At 42.7% G+C, this 25,026-nt stretch overlaps 1 protein-coding gene across 2 annotated transcripts; it reads right to left on the reverse strand.

Annotated features, from left to right (window-relative positions):
• Positions 1-52: 52 nt before the first annotated feature.
• LOC306927427 (uncharacterized protein) lies at positions 53-24,928 on the reverse strand. Of its 2 annotated transcripts, XM_079507166.1 has the most exons (6): positions 24,757-24,928; positions 24,301-24,409; positions 21,921-22,019; positions 5,154-5,252; positions 1,203-1,481; positions 53-971 (listed from the first exon to the last, which is right to left on the reverse strand). In XM_079507166.1, the coding sequence occupies exons 1-6, from the start codon at positions 24,874-24,876 to the stop codon at positions 337-339; spliced, it is 1,341 nt and encodes a 446-aa protein (XP_079363292.1). In that variant the 5' UTR covers positions 24,877-24,928; the 3' UTR covers positions 53-336. The 2 variants fall into 2 exon arrangements, with proteins under 2 accessions (XP_079363292.1, XP_079363291.1); XM_079507165.1 differs by lacking the exons at positions 53-971; positions 1,203-1,481; positions 5,154-5,252 and adding exons at positions 15,557-19,215; positions 19,954-20,232.
• Positions 24,929-25,026: the final 98 nt, after the last annotated feature.

The raw sequence follows: 25,026 nt of genomic DNA on the forward strand, positions 1-25,026 counted from the left end.
TGGTTGCACCACTCAAAAATATTTTTACTGATGACTATGCATTACACCACTACCTACATAGCCTATGCAGCGCAACACTACATTGCATCGTGTTATACATTTTGCACAGAGTAAGACATGTTTTTATGAACAAGTTCAATAGCCAAAAACAATACTCAGTGAAGCATTTTCCAAAACATTTAATTAATTCCAAACCTTTTCCCCACATCCTCGTTTCAGAGAACTTACTTGACTCAGTGAATCTCTTGTCACACTATTTTTCAAGGTTTTTCTCTTGTGTGGACACGCAGATGTACATTCAGATTACTTGACTGCAAGAAACTTTTTTCACAATGTTTACATTGGAAGGGTTTTCTCTCCATTGTGTACACGCTGGTGTGTTTGCAGGTTATTTGACTGGCTGAAACTCATGTCACAATATTTACAGTGGAAAGGTTTTTCTCCAGTGTGGACACGTTGGTGTGTCTTCAGGTGACTCGAGTGGTTGAAACTCTTGTCACACAGTTGACACTGGAATGGTTTTTCTCCAGTGTGGATACGCTGATGTTCCTTTAGACGACTAGACACCATGAAACACTTGTTACACTGTTTACACTGGAAAGGTCTTTCTCCAGTGTGGACACGTTGGTGTGTCTTCAGTTGACTTGACGCAGTGAAACACTTGTCACACTGTTTACACTGGAAAGGTTTTTCTCCAGTGTGAACACGCTGGTGTTCCTTTAGGTGACTCAACGAACTGAAACACTTGTCACAATATTTACACTGGTATGGTTTTTCTCCAGTGTGGATACGCTGGTGTCTTGTCAGGTCACTTGATTTACCAAAAGTCTTGTCACAATGTTTACAGTGAAAAGGCTTTTCTCCAGTGTGGCTCCTCTTGATGTGTTTATGGAGTAAGACCTGAGATGTGAAGGCATACGGACATTCAGAACAAGAGAAGACCTGAGTCTGGGAAGACTGGGACATCACTCCTGAGAGAGAGAGAGAGAGAGAGAGAGAGAGAGAGAGAGATTAAGAGAGAAATGGGAAAATTTAAAATAGTGAGTGTGGATAGAAGCCTCCATCTTATCCAGCTCCTAATTTCTGAGTCCTTCCCTGTTAATATGTTGATATTGTATTTGTCATCTTTATCTTTTATTCTACAATTTAGTCCTCATGTCAACTTACACACGTACATATCCTTGTGTTTAAAGATGACTAACCTCCTCCGGTCTCATCCCAATCATCACTGTCTTCAGTGACTTCAGAGTCAGATTCAAGTTCGACTTCAATTTCAGAAGAGTGTGAAGAGATGTCTTCATTATCTTCATGTTTCACTGATGGTATTGTCAACATTGACTCATCAGGCTCCCCTGGTCTTTGAAGCAGCTCCTCCTGTTCATCTTTAATGTGTGGAGGCTCTGGCTCCTCCTGGAGCAGAATGGGGCTCCTCTCCTGTTCAGGAGAAACCTCTTCTTTACACACAACCATGTGCAGGATGTCTAGTAGCAGAAAAAAAGGCACATTGGATCTTTAAAGTTGGAGTGCCCTTAAAATATGATCGTCATACACATCTACAATGAACAAACAGAAAACTCTCAAGGTAGCTGCATTCTCCAACAGAACAGCCGATATGAGTTCAGTTTGGTCACGGCAAGTGGAGACTCGCTCAAGCAGTCTGTATAGGCTGCACTAAAGCCAGCCCATCAGCACTATTGGAAGTGGAACATATGGTTAAAGTAATACCTGGATATCATGATTCACTGTGGGGAATTTGTGAGGAAGGTGTATGGAGGTTCTCTTTCTAGCGATAGGTTGTGTTAATGAGTGGTCACGCGATATGACAGGTGTTTGTGTACCTCCCGGAAGTTGGCTTGTGTCTCTTCCAAACTACCGCTGCTTTTCACTCGCTTCACTGCCGACAGAATGACTTGAAGCTGGGCTGAATGAATGAGGAAACAATGTGGTACGTCAAACTGGGTTTGGGATGTCACAACATCTCGGTGGCACCGAACAGCCGATTTTAGGATGGGAATCGCCCCTGTACTTCTGAATACCGTCATATTGTAGTACTGTAGTCGGATGTCATTTGTGACTTTGTCTCGCATCGCTCCCAAAATGTAAACGTTTCTTGCGAAAGGTAAACAGCGAGGGCTAATGATAGCCAATCCTTACAATGTTGTTATTCTTCATGTCATGATTATGAATTGAATACCCAGCCAGGATCTGAATGGTGTTTTACTGTACCCTGTACAGATTACTTTTGTATTTGACTGTACCCTGTACTGATTACATTTCTATTAAGTATTCAATCAATCAATCAATGTTCTGCAGGCTGGCACAGCGGAGATGAAAATGAGCCAAATACGGAAATAAGCCTGGCACAGCTTAACTACACTTCTGCTGCCACCAATAAAAGAGTTAAGCTCCCAACATCAACACTAATGACCGTGCGTGCACTGATAGTCAGGGGATATTAATACAATCTGGGAATACATTTCTTACCAAGAATTGTCTTCACCAATGTTTTTGTAAAAGTGTCTACTAACATATCCCACATTGGTTTATATTCAACCACCCTAGGGGAATTTTTGACAGCTGCTGAAAGTTGGGGTACCATCAACTACCATTATAAGGCTAAATTTAATTATGCTTGAAGTAGCATGTGACATGTCAAACTAGGGTCTTTTCATGATTCTGAATCCATTCCAAGCATTCGTTTTGCATAAAAACACTCCTTGGGCTAAAAACGGCCTTAGCCGTCATCACAAATGTGATGAGGTCAACACATTCGGGCAAGTGGCTATGGCCAAACGAGGGGGTCTATGGCCAAACAAGGGGTCAAACTAGGGCGTTTTCATGATTCTGAACCCATTCCAAGCATTCGTTTTGCACAAAAAACACTCCTTAGGCTAAATTCGTCCATAGACACTTTGTGATGACTGCTATGGCCCTTTTAAGCCCAAGGAGTGTTTTTCGTGCAAAGCTAATGCTTGGAATGGATTCAGAATCATGAAAACCCCCTAGTTTGACCCCTAGTTTGGCCATAGCCCCTTGCCCAAATATGCCCAAATGTGTTGACCTCATCAGATTTGTGATGATGGCTATGGCCATTTTTAGCCCAAGGATTCGTGCAAAACGAATGCTTGGAATGGATTCAGAATCATGAAAATACCCTAGTTTGACACGTCACATGCTACTTAAAGCATAATGAAATGTAGCCTTATAATGGTAGTTGATGGTACCCCAACTTTCAGCAGCTGTCAAAAATTCCCCTAGGGTGGTTGAATATAAACCAATGTGGGATATGTTAGTAGACACCTTTACAAACACATTGGTGAAGAACATTCTTGGTAAGAAATGTATTCCCAGGTTTGACTGGGAATAATGATAATATTCCCTGGCTGACTATGAGGATCCGATGTAGGTTGTTTATTTTTATTTTTTTATCATTTTGATCCCACGATTTTGTAACCCATTTTTCACCCCTGTCAATTATCTAATGTGATCCTGGACTCTACACACCCTCCGCCAACCTAGTCCCCATATATGGGGGACATGGGGAGAGCAACAGACTTGAACTCATGCTTCATTCATGCCCGAGTGTCCAAGTTGCTCCTTTACACCTGACAGGGCGGAGTTTCCCTGGTTGGACGTATCGCGTGGAAGGAACACGTTATTCCAACCAGTTCCTTTCCCCTCCATCAGGCACCCCGGCAGGCCAGGGGAAGGCAGTTTAGAGACCCGGATTACTGCATGTTTTTTGTGAGGGTACCTACCCTAGGGGACACGGGGAGAACATGCAAACTCCACACAGAAAGGCCCGTTCGCCAACCCCGCCTCGGGTATGGGCACTGATGACGCGGAGGAGGAAACACGCCACCAGCACCCACAGCGCTCCGAGCGGGAATCGAACCCAGGACCTTCTAGCTGTGAGGCGACAGCACTACCAACTGTGCCACCGTGCCCCGGATGTAGGCTGTTTAACAGGTTGAGGGCACAGGACAGAGATGTCTGTCCCGGTACTTAGTACGGTCTGGTGCCCGAGACGGAGATTGATTAAAAAACGACGGAGATTAATGATATCAAAACCGGTCGCATCGCTCCACAGCCTAGGAGCGCTTGTTGCGCAATCCTCGATGTTGCGCAACAGTGAGACGTCATCGAAAATGTTCCCCCCTGTTTAGCCGACTACAACGGAAATCTTAAAATGTTAACTCGCGATCTAAATGATCCCGCCTAATTATAAAAAAAGGTTATGTGTTAGACTGGCCCCCGCTGTCCAGTTGCTAGTCGCGTTAGATTTAATCTCACCTCCCGTTGTTGTCGATCGCCTCTAGAGTGGTTTGGCTACACTTAGCTGCTACAGCCACATCCGGAACAACATCCGGTCCGTCGGTAAAAGTGCTCTGTGTTTATATATATCGCTGGGCACATTTTATTAATGATTAAATAACCCCGGGCAATAAACGTGTTAACCATGGGAGTCCTCTGGGGTCCAGCGTCAGAAGGCTGTAGGCTGTTTAACCATGGGAGTCCTCTGGGGTCCAGTGTCAGAAGGCTGTTTAACCATGGGAGTCCTCTGAGGTCCAGTGTCAGAAGCGAAAATAAGGTCAAAATAATATTTGTAATGCTTTTATCAAATCTTGTGTTCTCGTGTTTGGCTAAACTGGTTTTAATAGCTTTCCTCAAGATATCTCGAGGTTGGCATGGATTGTGTTAAATCACACCTAAAAACATTGGTTTTTTTTAAATGAATTAATCCATTCTTCTTATTATTTTTTTTGCGTTTTAGATAGGGTACAGTAATTAGACAGGAAAGGGGGAGATAGATGTGGAGTGACACGCGGCAAAGGCTGTCGGGCTCGGGAGTCGAACCCGCGGCACGCCGTCTGGCTGGCTTGGCAGCCTAGGTGCACAGATGGTTGAGCTAACCGTCCGGGCCATGAATTCTTCTTTTGCAGTGTAATTGTACTCTTCTTTTGTTTTTACTGTATTCTAATGTCATTGTATAATGTGTTTCCCTTGCTTAACCCATTTAGACCCGATTCTACAAAATGTCTTCTAAATCCTGACACTTTTCTGAAAAACCCTATGTTTCTATATCAGTGGTTCTCAAACTATTTCATGTCAAGGGCCCCCAAACAAGAAAAAAAAGAGGGAGTGGAACTTACTAAGGTCTGGCTGGTCTTCAGGTTCCTCCTGTTTCACTGAAACAGGTCTGGCTGGGTCTGGAGAGTTCATCTGCACCTGCTGTCTGGACTCCACACAGTCTGGAATGAAACGATTAAAATCCCAGAGTTTAGGATTAATTAATAACAGAAACACATTTTACACTCAATTATAACAGACAAGGAAAGGGTAATTTATTTACTTGTTAACTGGGCAATTTACCGTTTCATCGAGCACCGAGTAATCAATTATAATGAAACTTTTCACTTCCCAGTTTCCCAGCACGAGTCATGAATATTATGTGGGAAAATACATTTTATTTGGATTCTGCAATGCACACACCGAGGTAAATTCTGTTCAAGCTAGTTCTGAGACTCAGAAATAGAGATGTCACGCTAACCACCGATCCGACACAAGTGCACATTTGAGTGAGGAGTCTGTTATAAACACAGCATGAGGTATATAGCTAGATAGCTACTGTATAAACAACACGAGATCACTACACTGGTATTGGTATTCGGTATCAGCTAACACAGAAATTGTGGTATCGGGATCGGATCCCTACTCAGAACTATGCATGTCTGTCAGACGTATGTTCTTCATGCTGCATACTGCACTGTTGCAGACTGGGGCTCCTCTCCTGTTCAGGGGGAACAACACAATATTCAACGCTAAAATGTAAGTTTTGCGAGCCGACATGGATGTTGTTGGATGTACCTGGCATAATATAATTGACTAGGCTGTATTTTCTTTTTAAGATTATTGTTTAAAAATAAACATATTAGGGGTTATTAGACCCTCCCGCCTCGCAGCCCCAGTGCCCCAACTGGGGCAATGTGGTCAGGAGTTGCACGCACATCCCGGGCTAATTCAACGGGTGCTCGAACAAAAAAGAACAGACTGCAAAAGAAAGAATAAGTCTGCACACCGTTTTGAAAGCTCCCCAAAAACTTTATTTACCAAGGCGGGGTAAAAAACACAACGTTTTGGCTTCTGTGGCCTTCGTCAGGTATATTGGATAGCAGCGCATATAGGACAGGTATATATATAGACTAGAGGTATAAGTGGGCAGAAACAAATCAATGATAAGCACTCACACCTGCGGACACTGAATCCACAGTAAAAACAAAAAGGCTAATGCATCCTTCTGTGTGCTCAGATACTCGCCTATGGGTTTTGGATTCAAAAAAAGAATTTCTAAAAACTGGCATATTATCTAGTCAGACCCTAGAGGGATTAACACTGTTTACACAAGCCCCAGTTGTAGAATTTAAGCGCCCTCCTAATTTAAGAGACCAGCTGGTCAGATCGTATACTCCTGAGCCGAAAAATGTTACGTTTTTTTTAGATCATATTCCCGAGGGGAACTATAGATGCGGTGGCTGTGCCCAATGTGGTTTCACAACCAAATGTCAGACATACACGCATCCCCACAGTGGTAAATCGCTAAAAATCTGTGGGGTGATCACATGCAGTTCTACAAATGTGATCTATCTCATAAAATGTCCCTGTGGCTTATGATATGTGGGCAAAACTAACCGAGCCCTCCGTACCCGCATGAGCGAGCATCACTCTAATATTAGATGCGGGGACGAGCGCAACCCTGTGGCTCTACATTTTAAGCAAGCTGGCCACAATATTAGCCAGTTTCGTTATCTGGGCATTGAAAAGGTGGACAAACCCCCAGAGGGGGAAATCAGGAGCGTCGTCTGCTACAAAGAGAAATGTTCCACATTTATAATTTGTCTTTTTTAAGTGTGTTTTAACTACGTTATTACATAGAAATGACAGTGCATGTGTAGGCTACTCTCTGTATAGCTCACAGAGCTCTTTCTACACTTGGATCGGGTTATGATATGGGTTCTTGATGTACTGTATCGGGTTATGATATGGGTTCTTGATGTACTGTATATGTATTGTATGTGTGTATGATTTCTTCCCCTAATGGATAGCCTAATAAATATAGCTGGTTTGTGTTAATTGTGCATGTATATTGTGACCTCGTGCATGTATATTGTGACCTCATCACATCGAGTGCAGCACCTTCACAGGAGTGAAAGAGCACATCATGAAACTTACTGAGGCGTGGGTGGTCTTCAGGTTCCTCCTGTTTAATAGAAATGTCCCTGAGTCTGAAATGAACAAGGTCTTTAATAACTGGAGTCCTTGGTGTCAAGAAAAACGTTTGCACCTCATTAATCTCTCAAGAACAGATTTGAGCTGCACTAGAACATTCAAAGGAAACCACGTGCTTAGCCCTGGTCCAGTGTCTCTCGACTCACTAACGGACCAGGGCTACCAAGTGTTGCCTTTTTTTTTTTTTTTTTTTTTTTACAGACGTGTGAAATATTGGAAGATACTGTTTTTACCATGATTTTGAAACCTTTTTGATGAATTGAAAATGGTGGGCCCTATTGTAAACAAGTGTAATGCTTTATGGTGTCTGTTGTATTGAGTTGTACTTGAAATGTAGGCCTACTGTAATTCTGCAAACTGTTAATCAATCAATCAATGGTAATGAAATGAAATGAAATGATTACTATATTTACCCAGGGTATCTGGGCTAAGCTCAAGAACTTGTTTCCAGCCAGGCCCTGCTCATAGAACACATTTCATCGTAGTGGTTCAATGCCTTGTTCAAGGGCACTTCAGCGGTGGTAATTTTAACGTGTCGGACCGCTGATTCGAACTGGCGACCTTCCGGTATCAAGACCGATCCGCTATCCGTTCGGCCACCGCTGCTGAATTCCACCCTACAACAGCTCTATACTATCTATCATTGCAGTTTAACCACTCACTCTGTCTGTAAAAGACAGTAACACATAGATGCAAATAGCTCTGATCCAGAGCGTTTCAATGACAAAAACCAAACAAGTCATAGCCTATGAATGAATTGTTTTGCTTAAAGATAGAAACACAACCTGGATGAGTTCTTTACCTGCTGTAGGCCTACGTGTTTCAGTGATTGGGCTGCTAACAAACGTCCTCCTGCTGCTTAACGACGACACTGTTTTGAAACGACACGTTAGTTGCTTCTTTGTATTTTAAAGTGTCAACATCCATACTCTATGGTCAACATTCAGTCAACACAGCGCCATGTTGTTTTCACAACTGCATTGTGGGTATGTTCTTCTCCTGTGTCTAGACGCCAGTTGGTGTATTGCTGCCCCCACTGTTGATCTCCGGTACTGTAGTGTAGATTGTTTACACACCAGTAACACTATGCAGTGATGGACACAGTAGCAAACTGAGGATGGATGGGTGACAAGATGTCCCTCCTTTGCAAGATGTCCCCCACTTTGGGAACCACTCCCCTAATATTTGGCTTATTTACAAGACTTTTCAGGCGTCCCACAAATTAAGACCGTGTCCCACATTGTGTGCCCTAATAGTTAGTCCCCTAATACAGTGGTTCCCAAACCTTTTCATGTCAAGGACCCCCGAATTGACACTAATTAGCCCGCAGACCCCCATTTGAAAAGATATGCCAGGGACCCCCATAAGAGAAGATGTTTTACTGCTCCAGCAGTGATTCTCAACCAGTTTAATTTCAAGGACCCCAAGTTTGACATGCATTAGTCTACGCACCCCCATTTAATGGCATTTCTATCTCTGGGACCCCCAATTTATATTGTAAAATCAATGTTAATTTAAATCTGAGAGTGTAATGTATACGTCCATTTGTTTCCATGTGTACACTCTCAGAGTTACAGACCCATAAGCCTAAGGATCCATTTGGTTCCAAACTATCATTTAGGTGGGGACCCTGGAACTCCCTCAAGGACCCCTGGGGGTCCCAAGACCCCACTTTGGGAACCACTCCCCTAATATTTGGCTTGCTGTTGTAAGCCAACTAGTGGGTGTTACAACAGCTGTTCCTCCTAGATGTGTTACAGTACCAAGTCGGCCACACTAGCCATCCTAGACGATGTTAGTCACCCACTGCACACAGCACTTTACTCTCAGAAGAGCAAATTCAGTAACATGTTTTTATCCCAGACATGCAGCACAGATAGACTTAAGAACTCCTTTATCCCAAGAGCCATTAGACTATTATAATGAATCAATGGGGGCCATGGGGATGGAGACGAGGAGGGAGGGGGTTGGTCAGTTAACGCTTTGCTTTTTTGGTGTTGTAGGCCTACTTTTAACTCATGCCTTTTTTTTTTTTACTTATAGCTATTGCCTTTTTCTACCACATTCTATTTACTGATGTAATGCATTTTTATATGTTCATCATGCTCTTTTTATATATGCATGTTTTGCACTGGAGCTGTTGGACAAAACTAATTTCCTTCGGGATCAATAAAGTATGTATCTATCTATCTATACCACCCATGACCAAAATTTGCATTTTAAAACAAAATGTGAGACGCCAGAGGGGTTTGTTTAATAACAAAATGATACTAAGGCAATATTACATCAAGGCATTTAATAGCAAGTAATACGTTGCTATAACCCTGTCCCATCCCACATAAGCAATACTTCTGTACCTCAAATGAACAGTTTGGACCTGGTCACCCTCATGAGAAGGCTACTGTAGCCTACACCAGGTAATAGGCCATCTGTAGACTACTTTACTCCTACTTGTATTTACTTTGCCACTAGCCTGGCTGTCTGGGCAGCATTCCATTTCGGGTTTATGATCCGGTCGGGAGCGGATGGTAACTTGTCATGTTGTAGTCAATGATTTGTACTAGTCATCTGGCAGGAAACCACAAGGCAGCTTGTTGCTTACAGAAAAGGAAATATATATATACAAAATATATTTTCGTGAACAGAAATGGCAGCTTCCGTTACTCAGCTCATGGGGGATATAGTCCCAGACTCTATATAGCATTCGGAGATTGTGGAATAGTTGTCTGGTAACGCGAGACTACTATGAATGGGTACTTCTTATTCCGCCTTGTGGTTTCCTGCCTGATGACTATAAATCAGTGACTACAACATGACGTAAATTACCATCCGCTACAGACCGGTTCACACAGCGATTTTGGAACATAGACCAGGCTTTCCTCCGAGGTGGAAAGCCTGAGGTTACTTTGCCACTAACAGTTTGAAGACAATTATTATACTTGAGTGGTGCAACCACTCCTATAGACAGCTATGTGTATGTCTGTGTCCGAGCACGAAAATAGCGTTCTAGCGTTTGTTCACCACCAAGTGTCACTTTTGCACAGCCTAACACACAGACACACACAGGCCAGGGAGGAGGGCTTGTACAGTACAGTACAGTACAGTACAGTACAGTACAGTACAGTACAGTACAGGTACAGTACAGCACCACTCACTTCAGACGGGTCTGATTTTTTAGCTTCCAGGAAGGTTGAAAAAAGCACATCTCATAGAAATATAAGATCCAACATACATGTATGTGCACAAACACATGTATGTTAACAATATGGATTAGTTTTTACGTCCGGATACCACGTCCAGGACAGGCTTCAGACCTTAGAGTATAAATATAATAGAGACGGCACTGGAAGGAAACCCTGAGGCGAAATGGACATAGTGGCCAAATTTGGTATTGCAGCTCGAGCCAGCGCTGGTCCGTTGACTATCATTGTGCACGTTCATGTTATTGGGGAAATGACGCGTGAACGCTATGTTTCATACGTGAACGCACGAAAATGGCGCAATGATAGTCAATGGCCAGCGCGATTTGGCCTAATGCCATCCCAGAATGCACTCTGTTCCTACCCGGAAGGAGGAGTGAAATCGCCTCATGCGCTTTTGAGCAACTTAATGCAAGTGGATGGGAGGAGAAGTACGGTGACACCTCTATTAATATATACTCTAAACTTCAGACACTCAGGAGACTTGGCTCAGATCTGAACGCATTTGATTTGGCGTTAGGAACCCGTTGCGACTGCATGCCCTTGCTGGCGTCGACCCCAGGCAGGGTTCGAACCATAGAGTTTTAAAGGATAGAGGGCGGACCGCCTCGCTCCCTGCTGTTCATTTCAATGGAGGTTGCTCAGTGGTGTTTTGAAGAACCCGGAAGAACGCTCTATAGTACAGTGGGAAGAAGGGGGGTATCATGCACCCCCCGGAAATATACTTCTAATCAGTGTTTTCTTATTGGAAAAAATGTGCTGAAAATGATGAGCTATGATAAAAAGTTGTCAAAATATCCCACCTACCTCAAAACCCCCTTTTTGGTATATGGCTCTGGCGAAATTGTGTAAAGGCAAATATTAATTCACTAAAATTACATAAATAGACATGGAAGTCTGAAATTTGTCATGGAGTATCCTGACACATAGGGGTAAGTAGAAGAATAGGATTTGGGGGGTTGCTACCATTATAGTTTTAAATATGACCTACATTATCCCCAAAAAACAAAAAAAGATGCTGTCCGCTTGACTAATAACAGCAAAGATGGTTATTTGCCAAAACATTATGGTGAAAGTCACTGCCTCACTTGTATATAGAAAACTTCCCATATCCCTAAGCTTCAATTTGATCCCAAGATAACCTTTCTATCTTTAAAATTACTCTTTCTGTAGCCAAAACTCTGAACTATACCTCAAATCGGTGAAAATTGTATATTCAGTCAGTCAGCTATACATTTGGAATAAATTATTGAATGACTGAGTTTGAACTGACTCCACATTATGGAATATTTCTTACTTGAATAAGCTATGTTAAAAAGTTGGAAAAGTGTCCAATCTACCATTTTTATGCAAATGAGTGCCTCCATTATCAAAACAATCGATTTTCACTATATCGCAGCCAATACTGCACTTAAATGAACAAATACGGTGTCTAGACCTATGTTTTGAGGGTTGAGGATCTCAGTGAAACTATTCTTAAAGTGACTACATGTGCCCATGGCATGCTGGTGTGCAAATCAGTGCCGATTAAATCAATTCCTCTATCTCGTCGGCTTCTTGTGCATGCTTTCCAGTGTCAAGGAGATCAAGCAGTGAGGTTGGTATAGGACTGCACCACAGGACACACTGGATTCAAAAACTATTTGGTTTTCAACAATCCCTGCCCTTCATCATAGGGTTTTGGTTTTTCCACCATAGCTTCATCAGCTCGCTTGTATAAGGCAACGGTGGCTCTCTTCAGAGCAGAGTAGCATGTAGGAAGGCGAGCCAGGTCAACTTTAGATTTAGAAATGAGTTTGTCATCTGCCCCACCACTCTTTCACTGAAGACTCACAATTTAAATAGCATATTCTGAGCCTAGCCAAGCCATATGACCCATAGGGACAGGAGCCTAACAAGTACACTCCCTGGCATGACTAGTATGTCGCAGGGACTTACCCCAATCCAACCCTTTGGTATTCCCCGGCTGGGGATCGAGCCCCTGACTATCCAGTCTCAGGGCGGACGCTCTAACTACAAGGCCACTGAGCTGTTGATGATATCCAGAGCTTCTTACGGGTGTGTAACTTTAGAGTGTACAAAATGGAACCAAATGGACCTGTAAGTAAGCCTTGTGTAGCCATGAGGCCCATAGGGCAGAAGCCTATCTCCTGTTTCTGTAGTATGATGTACAAGTACACCCCCTGGACATGACACTAGTATGTAGCAGGGACATGTCCGACTTACCGACTGAGTCTTTGGTATGACCCGGCCAGGGGATCGAACCCCGACCTCCCAGTCTCAGGGCGAACGCTCTGACTACAAGGCCACTGAGCTGTTGACATCTTACTGGTGTGCAATTCTGAACATACAAAATGGAATCAAATGGACCCGTAAGTGTTATGGGGGTCCTTGAAATGTGCCTTGTGCTACACTATCTCCGATTCAGAAACGGGTCTCATGGTCGCAGGCAATGTATTCCTCTCCAAAGTTGAACGTTGCCACCACTGTTGAAGCAGCCATACACTACACAGGTTTATCCTGATGTTCTGGGCATCTTTGTAAAGTTAGTGTTATTAAAAAGCAGGTAAAAGAGTAACGTTTCAGCACTCCATTTGGTCACTCTATCCATTCAATGTAGTAGAAGAGCCGACTGTTATGTCGTCTCCGTCCACAGGAAATATGTTGCCTACGACCATGAGACCCGTTTCTGAATCGGGTACTATATGGAACAGATCCTTAATTAGTATAGTTGCAGCAATTCATCTGTCTGCTGTATGGACAGAGTTGTGAGTCTTCAGTATGGTAAATGGTGCATTTATATTGCGCCTTTATCCAAGGCGATTTACATAGATTGTGCATTACATTCACCCATTCAAACACATTCATACACCGATGGCGGCGGAAACCATGCAAGGCACCAACCAGCACATCAGGAGCAATTAGGGGTTCAGTGTCTTGTTCAAGGACACTTCGACACTAACTCTGGGGGAGCCAGGGTTTGAAATGGCAACCTTGCGGTTACCATCCGGCCACTCTACCCCTGAGCCACTGCTGCCCCAGTGGACTTCACCCGTGCCAAGTTGCTGCAGACAATGGTGGGGGCAAATGACAAACTCACTTCTTAAATCTAAAGTTGACCTGGCTCGTCTTCCTCCATGCTACTCTGCTCTGAAGAGAACCACTGTGTTGCCTTTAGTGGCAGCGGTGGCCGAACGGTTTGCGGAGCGGTCTTGATACCGGAAGGTCGCCAGTTCGTATCCCTGGACCGGCCCGTTAAAATTACCACCGCTGAAGTGCCCTTGAGCAAGGCATTGAACCACTACCATGAAATGTTCTATGATCAGGGCCTGGCTGTAAACAAGTATCTGATGCTTAGTCTAGTTACCCTGGGTAAATATAGTAACTTTGCTTTGCCTTATACAAGCGAGCTGATGAAGCTATTGTGGAAAAACCAAAACCCTATGAAGGGCAGGGATGGTTGAAAACCGAAGGGTTTTTAAATCCAGTGTGGTCCTGCGGTCCAGTCCTACCAACCTTTGATCTCCTTGTCATTGGAGACCATGGACAAGAAGACGAAGAAGACTGATTAATGTGACTGCATTTTGTTCTTTATGGTGCAGGCTAGTGTATAGGGTGGTCACTGTTGCTTACATTTTTGCCTTTGAGTGTGTATATGATGGAATACTGTTATAGGATTGTGTGACTGTTTGTATTTTATACTGCATAGTGCAGGCCATTCTATAGTGTGTATACTGCCGCCTAGTATTGTTCATACTGAGGATGTTTTTTGTGTGTGATGTTATGCTACAGTATATATATTCTAAATTATAAAGCTAGCATAAAAACATCTCTTACTTGGTATAAATGTGACTTTATTGTAATGGCAGCACTGATTTTTACACCAGCATGCCACGGGCACATGTGGTCACTTTAAGAATAGTTTCACTGAGATCCTTGACCCTCAAAACATACAAACAAGTATAGACACCTTATTTGTTCATTTAAGTGCAATATTGGCTGAGATATAGTAAACATCGATTGTTTTCATAATGGTGACTCATTTGCATAAAAATGGTAGATTGGACACTTTGCCAACTTTTTAACATTACATAGCTTATTCAAGTAAGAAATATTCCATAATGTGGAGTCAGTTCAAACTCAGTTATTCATTCATTCATTCCAAATGTATAGCTGATACTGACTGAATATACAATTTTCACCGATTTGAGGTATACCGGTAGTTCAGAGTTTTGGCTACAGAAAGAGTAATTTTCAAGATAGAAAGGTTATCTTGGGCTCAAAATGAAGCTTAGGGATATGGGAAGTTTTCTATATACAAGTGAGGCAGTAATTTTCACCATAATGTGTTGGCAAATAACCATCTTTGTTGTTATTAGTCAAGCGGACAGCATCTTTTTTTGTTTTTCTGGGGATAATGTAGGTCATATTTAAAACTATAATGGTAGCAACCCCCCAAATCCTATTCTTCTACTTACCCCTATGTGTCAGGATACTCCATGACAAATGTCAGACTTCCATGTCTATTTATGTAATTTTAGTGAATTAATATTTGCCTTTACACAATTTCGCCAGAGCCATATACCAAAAAGGGGGTTTTGAGGTAGGTGGGACCTTTTGACAACTTTTTATCATAGCTCATCATTTTCAGCACATTTTTTCCAATAAGAAAACACTGATTAGAAGTATATTTCCGGGGGGTGCATGATACCCCCCTCTTCCCACTAGACTACTACTTCCGCATTTGGACACCAACAGTTGGCATCCAAATGCGGAAGTGCAACAGAGCACTCAATGTTAAACACGTTTCCTCGTGATAAATGCAGGGCCCACCTGCAGTTCCAGCTTTCACCACTACGTATCACAGCTTCAACATTGGCAAGCCTTTCTGGGGGCTTGGTTCGAACCCACAACCTTCCGCATGAAAGGCATATGCTCTAACCACTACACTAGGGCTGCCCCACCATGAATGTTAACAATATATATTATATTTCTCTAATGGATGCAGGCTTTATGGCATATTCAGACAGTGACACAGTAAGAATAAAGCAAGTTATATATATAATATTCTTTATATGAAGCAATTGCATGGAGAAGAGTACACTATATTAAACCATAACAACAAACTGTTCCTATAAAGTTAATTTCAACAAGAGAATAATGTGAGACACAAGTACTACTGTACCAAGAGTGCTAAACTTAACCACTTGTCTTAAACCCTATACTTGGTTGAGTGGAGCCCTGCAGGGCTCTAAACTAGTGTACTTTGTTTACGCTGTACATTAAATATTATCTTATTAAAGCCAAAAAAAAGTTTCACTCTTATGCACCTGTACACAAGATGTAACAATAAAGTACAACCTTGAACCTTGCAGATCAGCTATTTTCAGCTAAGCTTTCACCCAGAACACGGATGCTGGAGCTTAAAAGGTGGTTAAAGGAGTATTTAGCTTTAAAACACATTTTCTTTTTTTTCCAAGTACATTGTTAATTTCGGTTTGCAATATTTACTAGGGGTGCACCGATGTGGAAATTATTGGCCGATACCGATGTTAAAAAAAGAATCTAGCCCATAGCCCATAGCCGATACCGATGTTTGTATATACCGTATTTTTCCAAATATATAGCCCGGGATGTTAATATGCAAAATCGATTTGGACCCCGGGCATTTATAAGGAACTAGGCTGCTATTTGCAGTAGGCGGTTATTTATTTTTGCCATTATTTGGTTACAGTTCCTGTCGAGCACGTTTCTTTAGTGCAAAATTAAAAGTTATGATAAACATACATAGCAGGCAAAGTCTTTTTTATTTAATATTGAGAATAGGGGAGTTTATAGGCAGCTCCTGCTGCTTAAGCTTAATTGATTTGACCCAGATTTGCAAACAGACTGACATGATGTAAAATTCTAATATTATAAACATTTTAAAAGGCTGTCATATACTCTGAATATATTCTTTCAAATGAGGTTTGGCCTTATATATAAAAAATGTGCTCAGTTTTTTTCAACTATTTGAATAAAGGTTGTTCACATCAGTGAAATTAACCACTGTGAAAATCCCTAATTGAGAGAGTTTAGGCCTAACAAGCACCACAGCTCATGAAATATATAGGCTGCATGGCTAACAGGTCTTACCCTATAATTTGATAAAGTCATGACTTATACACCCAATGAAAATATACACTTCACGGAGTAAAGATCACTTGGAATTATAACAATCGGTTGAGGATTGGCTGAGTATGGCTCAAGTTAAATCTGGACTTTGTGGTGGCGGTGTTTTACCTATACTTGTGAGGACCTCCGCTTGGATTCATGGTGAGTGCGCACCGAAAATACTCAAAATAGTAAGCTCACGACGCGCTTCATGTGGACGCAACACTTGTAGCTACACGGCATGACAATAAACATTTCACAGAATATATACCACTTTGTCTATATGCACAACCGATTGTTTTAATTCAGAGTATGGCACGAATGATTATTTTGGGGATGTGGAGGACTGCCTGGTGTTGCTTGTGAGGTGGTGAGGCCACAGTGATTGGCGCACAGAAAATAGGAGATCAGATGAGCGACACGCAGCCGCTCTATACATCTCCGTACAAGGGTGTATTACCGGATTTGGCTGCAGTAGACCATCGGCCATTACCATCGGTGAAAGTCAAGTTTTTTACAGAGGCGCCGATGGGAGTTAACAAGGGCGAATATCGGCCCCTACCGATTGTCGGCCGATACATCGGTGCACCTCTAATATTTACATATCCTTGCATTTGCTTAGCTTTTCTTTTTATGTACGGATGGAAATAAACAGTAACAACTTTCAAATTTAAATCCAACATAAGTGCATATATCTGTGTGTATGGCGTTTCGGGCCATCCCGGCAATCCTAGGCAAGATCACCCTGACAACTATGCACGACCCTTACTGACATCTATGCATTACACCACTCCTCACACAGCCTATGCAGCGCAACACTACATTGTATCATGTTACACAATTTGCGCAGAGTAAAACATGTTCCCATGAATACATTAAATAGCCAAAAACAATATAGTGAAGTAGTTTCCAAAACATTTGATTAATTCCAAACCTTTTCCAGGCCTGGAACCGTTTCTCCCCACATCCTCTTTTCAGAGACCTTGACTCGGTGAAACTCGTCACACTGTTTTTTAAGGTTTTTCTCTGGTGTGGACACGCAGATGTACATTCAGATTACTTGACTGAAAGAAACTTTTTTCACAATATTTACAGTGGAAAGGTTTTTCTCCAGTGTGGACACGTTGGTGTGTCTTCAGGTGACTCTTGTGGTTGAAACTCTTGTCACATAGTTTACAGTGGAATGGTTTTTCTCCAGTGTGGATACGCTGGTGTTCCTTTAGAAGACTAGACACCATGAAACACTTGTCACACTGTTTACACTGGAAAGGTCTTTCTCCAGTGTGGACACGTTGGTGTGTCCTCAGTTGACTTGATGCAGTGAAACACTTTTCACACTGTTTACACTGGAATGGTTTTTCTCCAGTGTGGACACGCTGGTGTTGATTTAGGTGACTCAACGTAGTGAAACTCTTGCCACAATATTGACACTGGTAAGGTTTTTCTCCAGTGTGGATATGCTGGTGTCTTGTCAGGTCACTTGATTTACCGAAACTCTTGTCACACAGTTGACAGTGGAATGGTTTTTCTCCAGTGTGGATACGCTGGTGTTCCTTTAGACGACTAGACACCATGAAACACTTGTCACACTGTTTGCACTGGAAAGGTCTTTCTCCACTGTGGACACGTTGGTGTATCTTCAGTTGACTTGACACAGAGAAACACTTGTCACACTGTTTACACTGGAAAGGTCTTTCTCCAGTGTGGACACGCTCGTGTATCTTTAGGTGACTCAACGTACTGATACTCTTTAAACAATATTGACACTGGTAAAGTTTTTCTCCAGTGTGGACACGCTGGTGTCTTGTCAGGTCACTTGATTTACCGAAAGTCTTGTCACAATATTTACAGTGGAAAGGTTTTTCTCCTGTGTGGACACGTTGGTGTGACTTCAGGTGACCAGAGTGGTTGAAACTCTTGTCACACAGTTGACAGTGGAATGGTTTTTCTCCAGTGTGGATACGTTGGTGTGCCTTCAGCTGACTTGAGGCAGTGAAACACTTGTCACACAGTTGACACTGGAAAGGTTTTTCTCCAGTGTGGATACGTTGGTGTGTCTTCAGTTGACTTGGCGCAGTGAAACACTTGTCACACTGTTTACACTGGAAACGTTTTTCTCCAGTGTGGACACGTTGGTGTGTCTTCAATTGACTTGGCACAGTGAAACACTTGTCACACTGTTTACACTGGAAAGGTTTTTCTCCAGTGTGGAAACGTTGGTGTGTCTTCAGTTGACTTGACGCAGTGAAACTCTTGTCACACTGTTTACACTGGAAAGGTTTTTCTCCAGTGTGAACACGCTGGTGTTTCTTTAGGTGACTCAACGTAGTGAAACTCTTGTCACAATATTCACACTGGTAAGGTTTTTCTCCAGTGTGGCTACGCTGGTGTCTTGTCAGGTCACTTGATTTACTGAAAGTCTTGTCACACTGTTTACAGTGAAAAGGCTTTTCTCCAGTGTGAAGGTCGTTGTGGCCCCTCTTGATGTGTTTATGGAGTAAGACCTGAGATGTGACGGCATACGGACACTCAGTACAAGAGAAGACCTGAGTCTGGGAAGACTGGGACATCACGCCTGAGAGAGAGAGAGATAGAGAGAGAGATGTGGACAGAAAGGGGAAGACGGGGAAAACAATTTAATATGGGTGGGTATGGATAGAACTTGAAAAGCCTCAGTCTTATCCAGCTCATAGTTTCAGATTCCTTCCCTGTTAGTCCGGCAGCCGACGGGATTCTTGTTTAAAGTGGGACATTTGTTATGTAGTCTTTTTTTTATTGGCCTAAAATATTGTCTATATACATACATTCATGAATCCACTTGCTGACCGGCTGTGGGTATTGGGGCAATATTGTTTATAGTGGTTTCTTGTGACCCTACCATTAACATTCTATGGCAGGCAAAATTGTCAAAATGTCAAACTTTCCGTTTCACTTTTTTAGTCCAAAGTGTTTTTTTGTGCAAAACTAATGCTTGGAATGGATTCAGAATCATGAAAACCCCCTAGTTTGACATGTCACATGCTACTTAAAGCAAAAGGAGAGTTTGACATTTTTGCCTGCAATAAGATGTTAATGATATGGTCACAAGAAACTCCTATATAAAAGATTGCCCGATACCCACAGCCGGTCAGCAAGTGGATTCATGAATGTATGTATATAGACAAGGCCAATAAAAAAAGACTATATACCAAATTTCCCACCCGTCAAACCCGGCTGCCGGACTATGTTAATATTTAGAATTAGATATTGTATGTGTCATATTTCTCTTATATTCCACAATTTAGTCGTCATGCCAACTCACACATGTACTAACCTCCACCAGTGTCCTCCAAGTCATCACTGTCTTCAGTGACTTCAGAGTCAGATTTAAGTTCAACTTCAATTTCAGAAGAGTGTGAAGGGTCAGATTCAAGTTCAACTTCAATTTCAGAAGAGTGTGAAGAGATGTCTGATGTCTGTTCCTCTGGTATTAGAAGTAGCTCATCTTGCTCATCTTTAATGTGTGGAGGTTCTGGTTCCTCCTGGAGCAGACAGGGGCTCCACTCCTGTTCTGGAGAAGCCTCCTCTTTACACACAACCATGTGCAGGATGTCTAGGAGCAGAACAAGGCATCTTTAAGGCTCTTTAAAGATGGAGTGCCATGATGATCCCCCCTGAAACATGATCCTCATACACATATCTACAATGAATGAACAGAAAACTCTCAAGCTGCATACTCCAACAGAACAGCCGATATGAGTTCAGTTCGGTACAGGTCTCCGAGCAAAAAAAAATACTTACAAAATGTAATTTCATACTGTTCTGACCCACACTCGCTCAAGCAGTGTGTATAGGCTGCACTAACAGCCAGCCCATCAGCACTGCTGGAAGTGGAACAGAATGGTTAACGTAATACCTGGATATCACGATTCATTGTGGGGAATCTGTGACAAAGGTATATGGAGATTTTCTCTTTTTAGTCATAGGTTGCGTTAAAGGAGCATTCAGTGATTTGGGTGATTTGGAAAAAAACCCGGTCCACCCCGGTAACAAGATGTGTACATGCACACGTTCTACAGTGGGGGAAGTACAACAGACCAACAGCACGTGCACCAAGGCCCAACCCACTCGATCATGATTGGAGGAAGGCCCCTCTCATCCTGATTGGATGAAGGCTTTGCCACCCAAAGCCCAAACCGAAACTAGGGTTTTTTGACCCCAGGGGCTCACTAGGGACAGGGAGGAACTCCTTATATGGTCAGCACACTTTATAGTAGGGAGGATTATCCAAAAAATAAGAAAAAATAAGTGATATTTGAATTAAGTGAAATCACTGAATATACCTTTAATGAGTGGTCACGAGATTTCAGGTGTTTGTGACTCCTGGAAGTTGGCTCGTCTATGAATTGACTGCATAGGCCCTAAATAGAGCAAAGACCGAGTGTTTGACTGTACTCTGTTGCTGTTTATACATTCTGTAATAAACTATTCAATCAATCAATTGTGTCTCTTCCAAACTACCGCTGCTTTTCACTCGCTTCACTGCCGACAGAATGAACTTGACGCTGGGCAGAATGAATGAGGAAACAATGTGGTACGCCGAACTGGGTTTGGGATGTCACAACATCTCGACGGCACCAAACAGCCGAAATTAGGACGGGTACCGCTGAAATATGGCGTTAAATTGTAGTACTCTGGACTGAGCAAACCGGATCTTTTTCCGGTTCTGCTAGTGTAGTATGCATTGGGCTTCAGTTAAATCACACTTAAAACCTTCATGTTTGCTGCTGGTGTTCATTGATTTTTGTTTTTAAATGAGTGAATGAATTATTCCTTTGCAGTGTAATTGTACTCTTTTGTTTTTACTGTATTCTAATGTTTATATTTGTATTTTAATTATTTTTTAAGCAAAACATTCCACTTGCAGCACATTCAACTGGATGTGACACAGTGGCGTATCCAGGAATTACGTTTTGGGCAGGCAAGATCATGTGTTAATTGTCGTCTCCCTGCGCACAATCGTAGCGCGAGTAGGACGAGTAGGATACAAAGGCTGAAAGGCATGCATTTACATTCCAATGGGTGATTGAGGGTCGCGCTCTACCGCAACGGCCAAATCAGCTGTCCACTAATAGTGCTCAGGTCTGGTTTTTGTCTTCTTTTTTTCTCATTGTATGGATTTTGGCCAGGCCAGAAATGGATTTGGACAGGCCTGCCCTCGCCTTATTGTAGATACGCCTCTGATGTGACAATAAATAAATCTTAGTTAAAATGGAAGAAAAAATAGGGAGCGGAACTTACTAAGGTCTGGCTGGTCTTCAGGTTCCTCCTGTATCGCCGAAACGCATCTGGCTGGGTCTGGAGAGTTCATCTGCACCTGCTGTCTGGACTCCACACAGTCTGGAACGAAACAATTAAAACCTCAGAGTTTGGGATTAAGTAGAAAAAGTGCCCTTCTGGGCATAGGTCTCCACCAGGAGGATAGTAGTGTGTGTGATGTTTGGCAAAATGTTTAGGAGTAATATAAACATGTTTTTTGTGTGTGTGTGTGTGTGTGTGTGTGTGTGTGTGTGTGTGTGTGTGTGTGTGTGTGTGAGAGAGACGCGACTTGGCCTGTTGTAGCGCCACCATGACGCCGATTTGAAAACTGTCAAGTGGCATTTCTTCCTCAGCCTAGTGGGAATATGCATACACAGTTCCTCGGCAATCGGACGCTGCGTTGAGGAGCGATTTGTACAAAATGGGTACAAAGCGGGATACTCGTGAAAACTTTAGAAGCCAATCGTAGCCAATCAGGATGGATTATGAGAAATCAAACAAACCTGTCTTGATCACATGACTATGGAGAGCATGTGTACCGATTTGCATGAAATTTGGATAAAAGGAAGGAGTAATATTAGAAAATGTGTTTTACATATGTTGACCTCCTGGTGGCGCTATAAAGAGCAGATGTGAAAAATTCCAGGCAAAGGTTTTTCATTGGCCTCTAGGGAGTGTGCATACAAAGTTTTACACAGATCCGTGCAGTTAGAGGTGAAAACTCAGCCAGTTATAGCGCCACCATGAGGCTGAGTTGAAAATGTTCCAGTGGTATTTCTTCCTCTGCCTAGTGGGAATGTGCGTGCACAATTTCACGGAAATCACACAATGTGTTCATGATTTGCGGCATTTTGTTTGAAACTGAGCACTCTTGCAAACTTTGGAAGCCAATATTAGCCAATCAGGATGGAGTCTGAAAAATCTGAAAGACACGTTTTGTTGAATGGCGTCTAGAGAGACTGTGTACCAATTTGCGTAATGTTTGGGCAAAATCTGTAGGTGTACAGTCCAAAAAATTGTTTTGCACAAAGCGGCCTCCTGGTGGCGCTATAAGAGGCCAATGTGAAAACCTTGGGAAAGAGGTTCAGCTGTGGCATTCAGGGAGTGTGTGTGCAGAGTATGGCTGCGATCAAGCCAACGGTGCCGGAGATTAGCTGTCCACAGACGGACGGACACACGCACAAACAAACACATGGACGGACGGAGTGCAAAACATACTCTCTCCACATGCCTTCGGCCTGGTGGAGACAATTAAGAACAGAAATACATTTTACACTCAATAAAAAACAGTAAGACACCTAAGGGTGAGAAGCACGCATCTGCCTCATTGCCGGCAGACTGCTGCACGAGCGCTGGTGCTTTGGCATGGGGGGGGGGGGGGGGGCCTCGTTGAAAACAATGCATTTCCAACTCCAGCTTGTCCCAGTTCAGGCTGCATGAATAGCGCTTGAGCGCTCGGTTTCTGCCCCCTCAATATCGTAGCGCTTCTATTAGATGGCTCTGGACCAACCAAACACCGACAGGAAATACACGATTCCATAGTTAACAGCTGGCCAATATTGATGACATCAGGGATTTCCTTATATGGGCTTAACTGCGACAGGAGGTCGCATTTACTATGACATCAGGGTCTCCACATCTCCATCCCTGTGATATCAGGGATTCCCTGATATCACATGATGTCACGAGACCTGGGCACCCGACCGAATACTGGAAAACTCACCCCGGTGCTTGCCCGTTTTTCCTCCCGGAATGTTCCCCAGTGAGGGGGATAACTTGTAATATGCTATTGGTTGTTTGTATTCTTTTTGGAAAAATACAAAAAGATACTCCTATGGAAAGGCTTTATCATTTTACTTATATTGACCCTATAAACAATTTAGTATATGTAAGGTTTTGCCCACTCAAATGGTACCTCGTCAGATAAACCCCACATAGCCTTCCGTGAACCGATTTCACTGTAGTACCCTTTACAGATAAATTATATTTGTACTTAGGCTGCCTGCTGTCGTGAAAGTTTATAGTTAGAGATAGTTCCTCCGGGAGGAAAACAGAAAAGGGGTGAGTTGTCCTGTTACCGCCCGACCGACACACTGATGGTGCCCGACCAACCAACTGAAATGCACGATTCCATAGTTAGTTAGTTTAGTTATACTTATGATAACTTTATGAACTAAATACATAAAAAAAGACAATAACATTATAATACTAGTAATTAGCTAAAGTCAATCAGTATTCTGATATTAACCTGCGGGACACATTCAGATTAAGTGATGGTGGGGGTCGCCTGTTGCCCATGTATGATGTATGTGACCTCACCTCATCACACATCAATATGAGTGAAAGAGCACATGAAACTTACTGAGGTGTGGGTGGTCTTCAGGTTCCTGTTTAATAGAAATGTCCCTGGCTGAGTCTGGAGAGTTCATCTTCACCTGCAGTCTGGTCCTCTGGACTATACACACACTGGTCTGAAATGAACGAATTGAATAATAATTGTTGAATAATAATAACTGGAGACATAGTGGTACTGTGGTGGTGCCAAGATTCAAGAATAACGTTTGCACCTCATTAATCTCTCAAGAACAGATTTGAGCAGAGAATTCAATGGAAACCGAGTGCTGCCTTTTTCCCCTCCTTTTTTACGATGGGTTCCCGAATGGCAACTCGATCATTGCAGTTTAACCACTGACTCCGCTCTGATCCAGAGCGTTTCAACAACATGCAACAAAACAATTCATTATAGCCTCTGGCCCTCTGAATGAATTGTTTTGTTGCGCTAAAGATAGAAACACAACCTGGATGAGTTCATCTTTACCTGCTGTAGGCGTACGTGTTTCAGTGGTTGGGCTGCTAACAAACCAACGTCCTCCGACGACGACACTGTTTTGAAACGACACGGTTTATAGTTTTCTTTGTATTTAAGTGGGTCAACCATAGAGTTATATTATGGGGTCAAGCGTCAGTCAACACACTGCCAGTCTGCCATGTTGTTTTCACAACTGCATTGTGGGTATGTTGTTCTCCTGTGGCTACTCTATGGTCTAGACGCCGGTTGGTGTATTGCTGCCCCCCACTGTTGATCTCG

This window comes from Electrona antarctica (assembly GCF_951216825.1).
Source record: "Electrona antarctica genome assembly, chromosome: 8".
Taxonomy (NCBI): domain Eukaryota; kingdom Metazoa; phylum Chordata; class Actinopteri; order Myctophiformes; family Myctophidae; genus Electrona; species Electrona antarctica.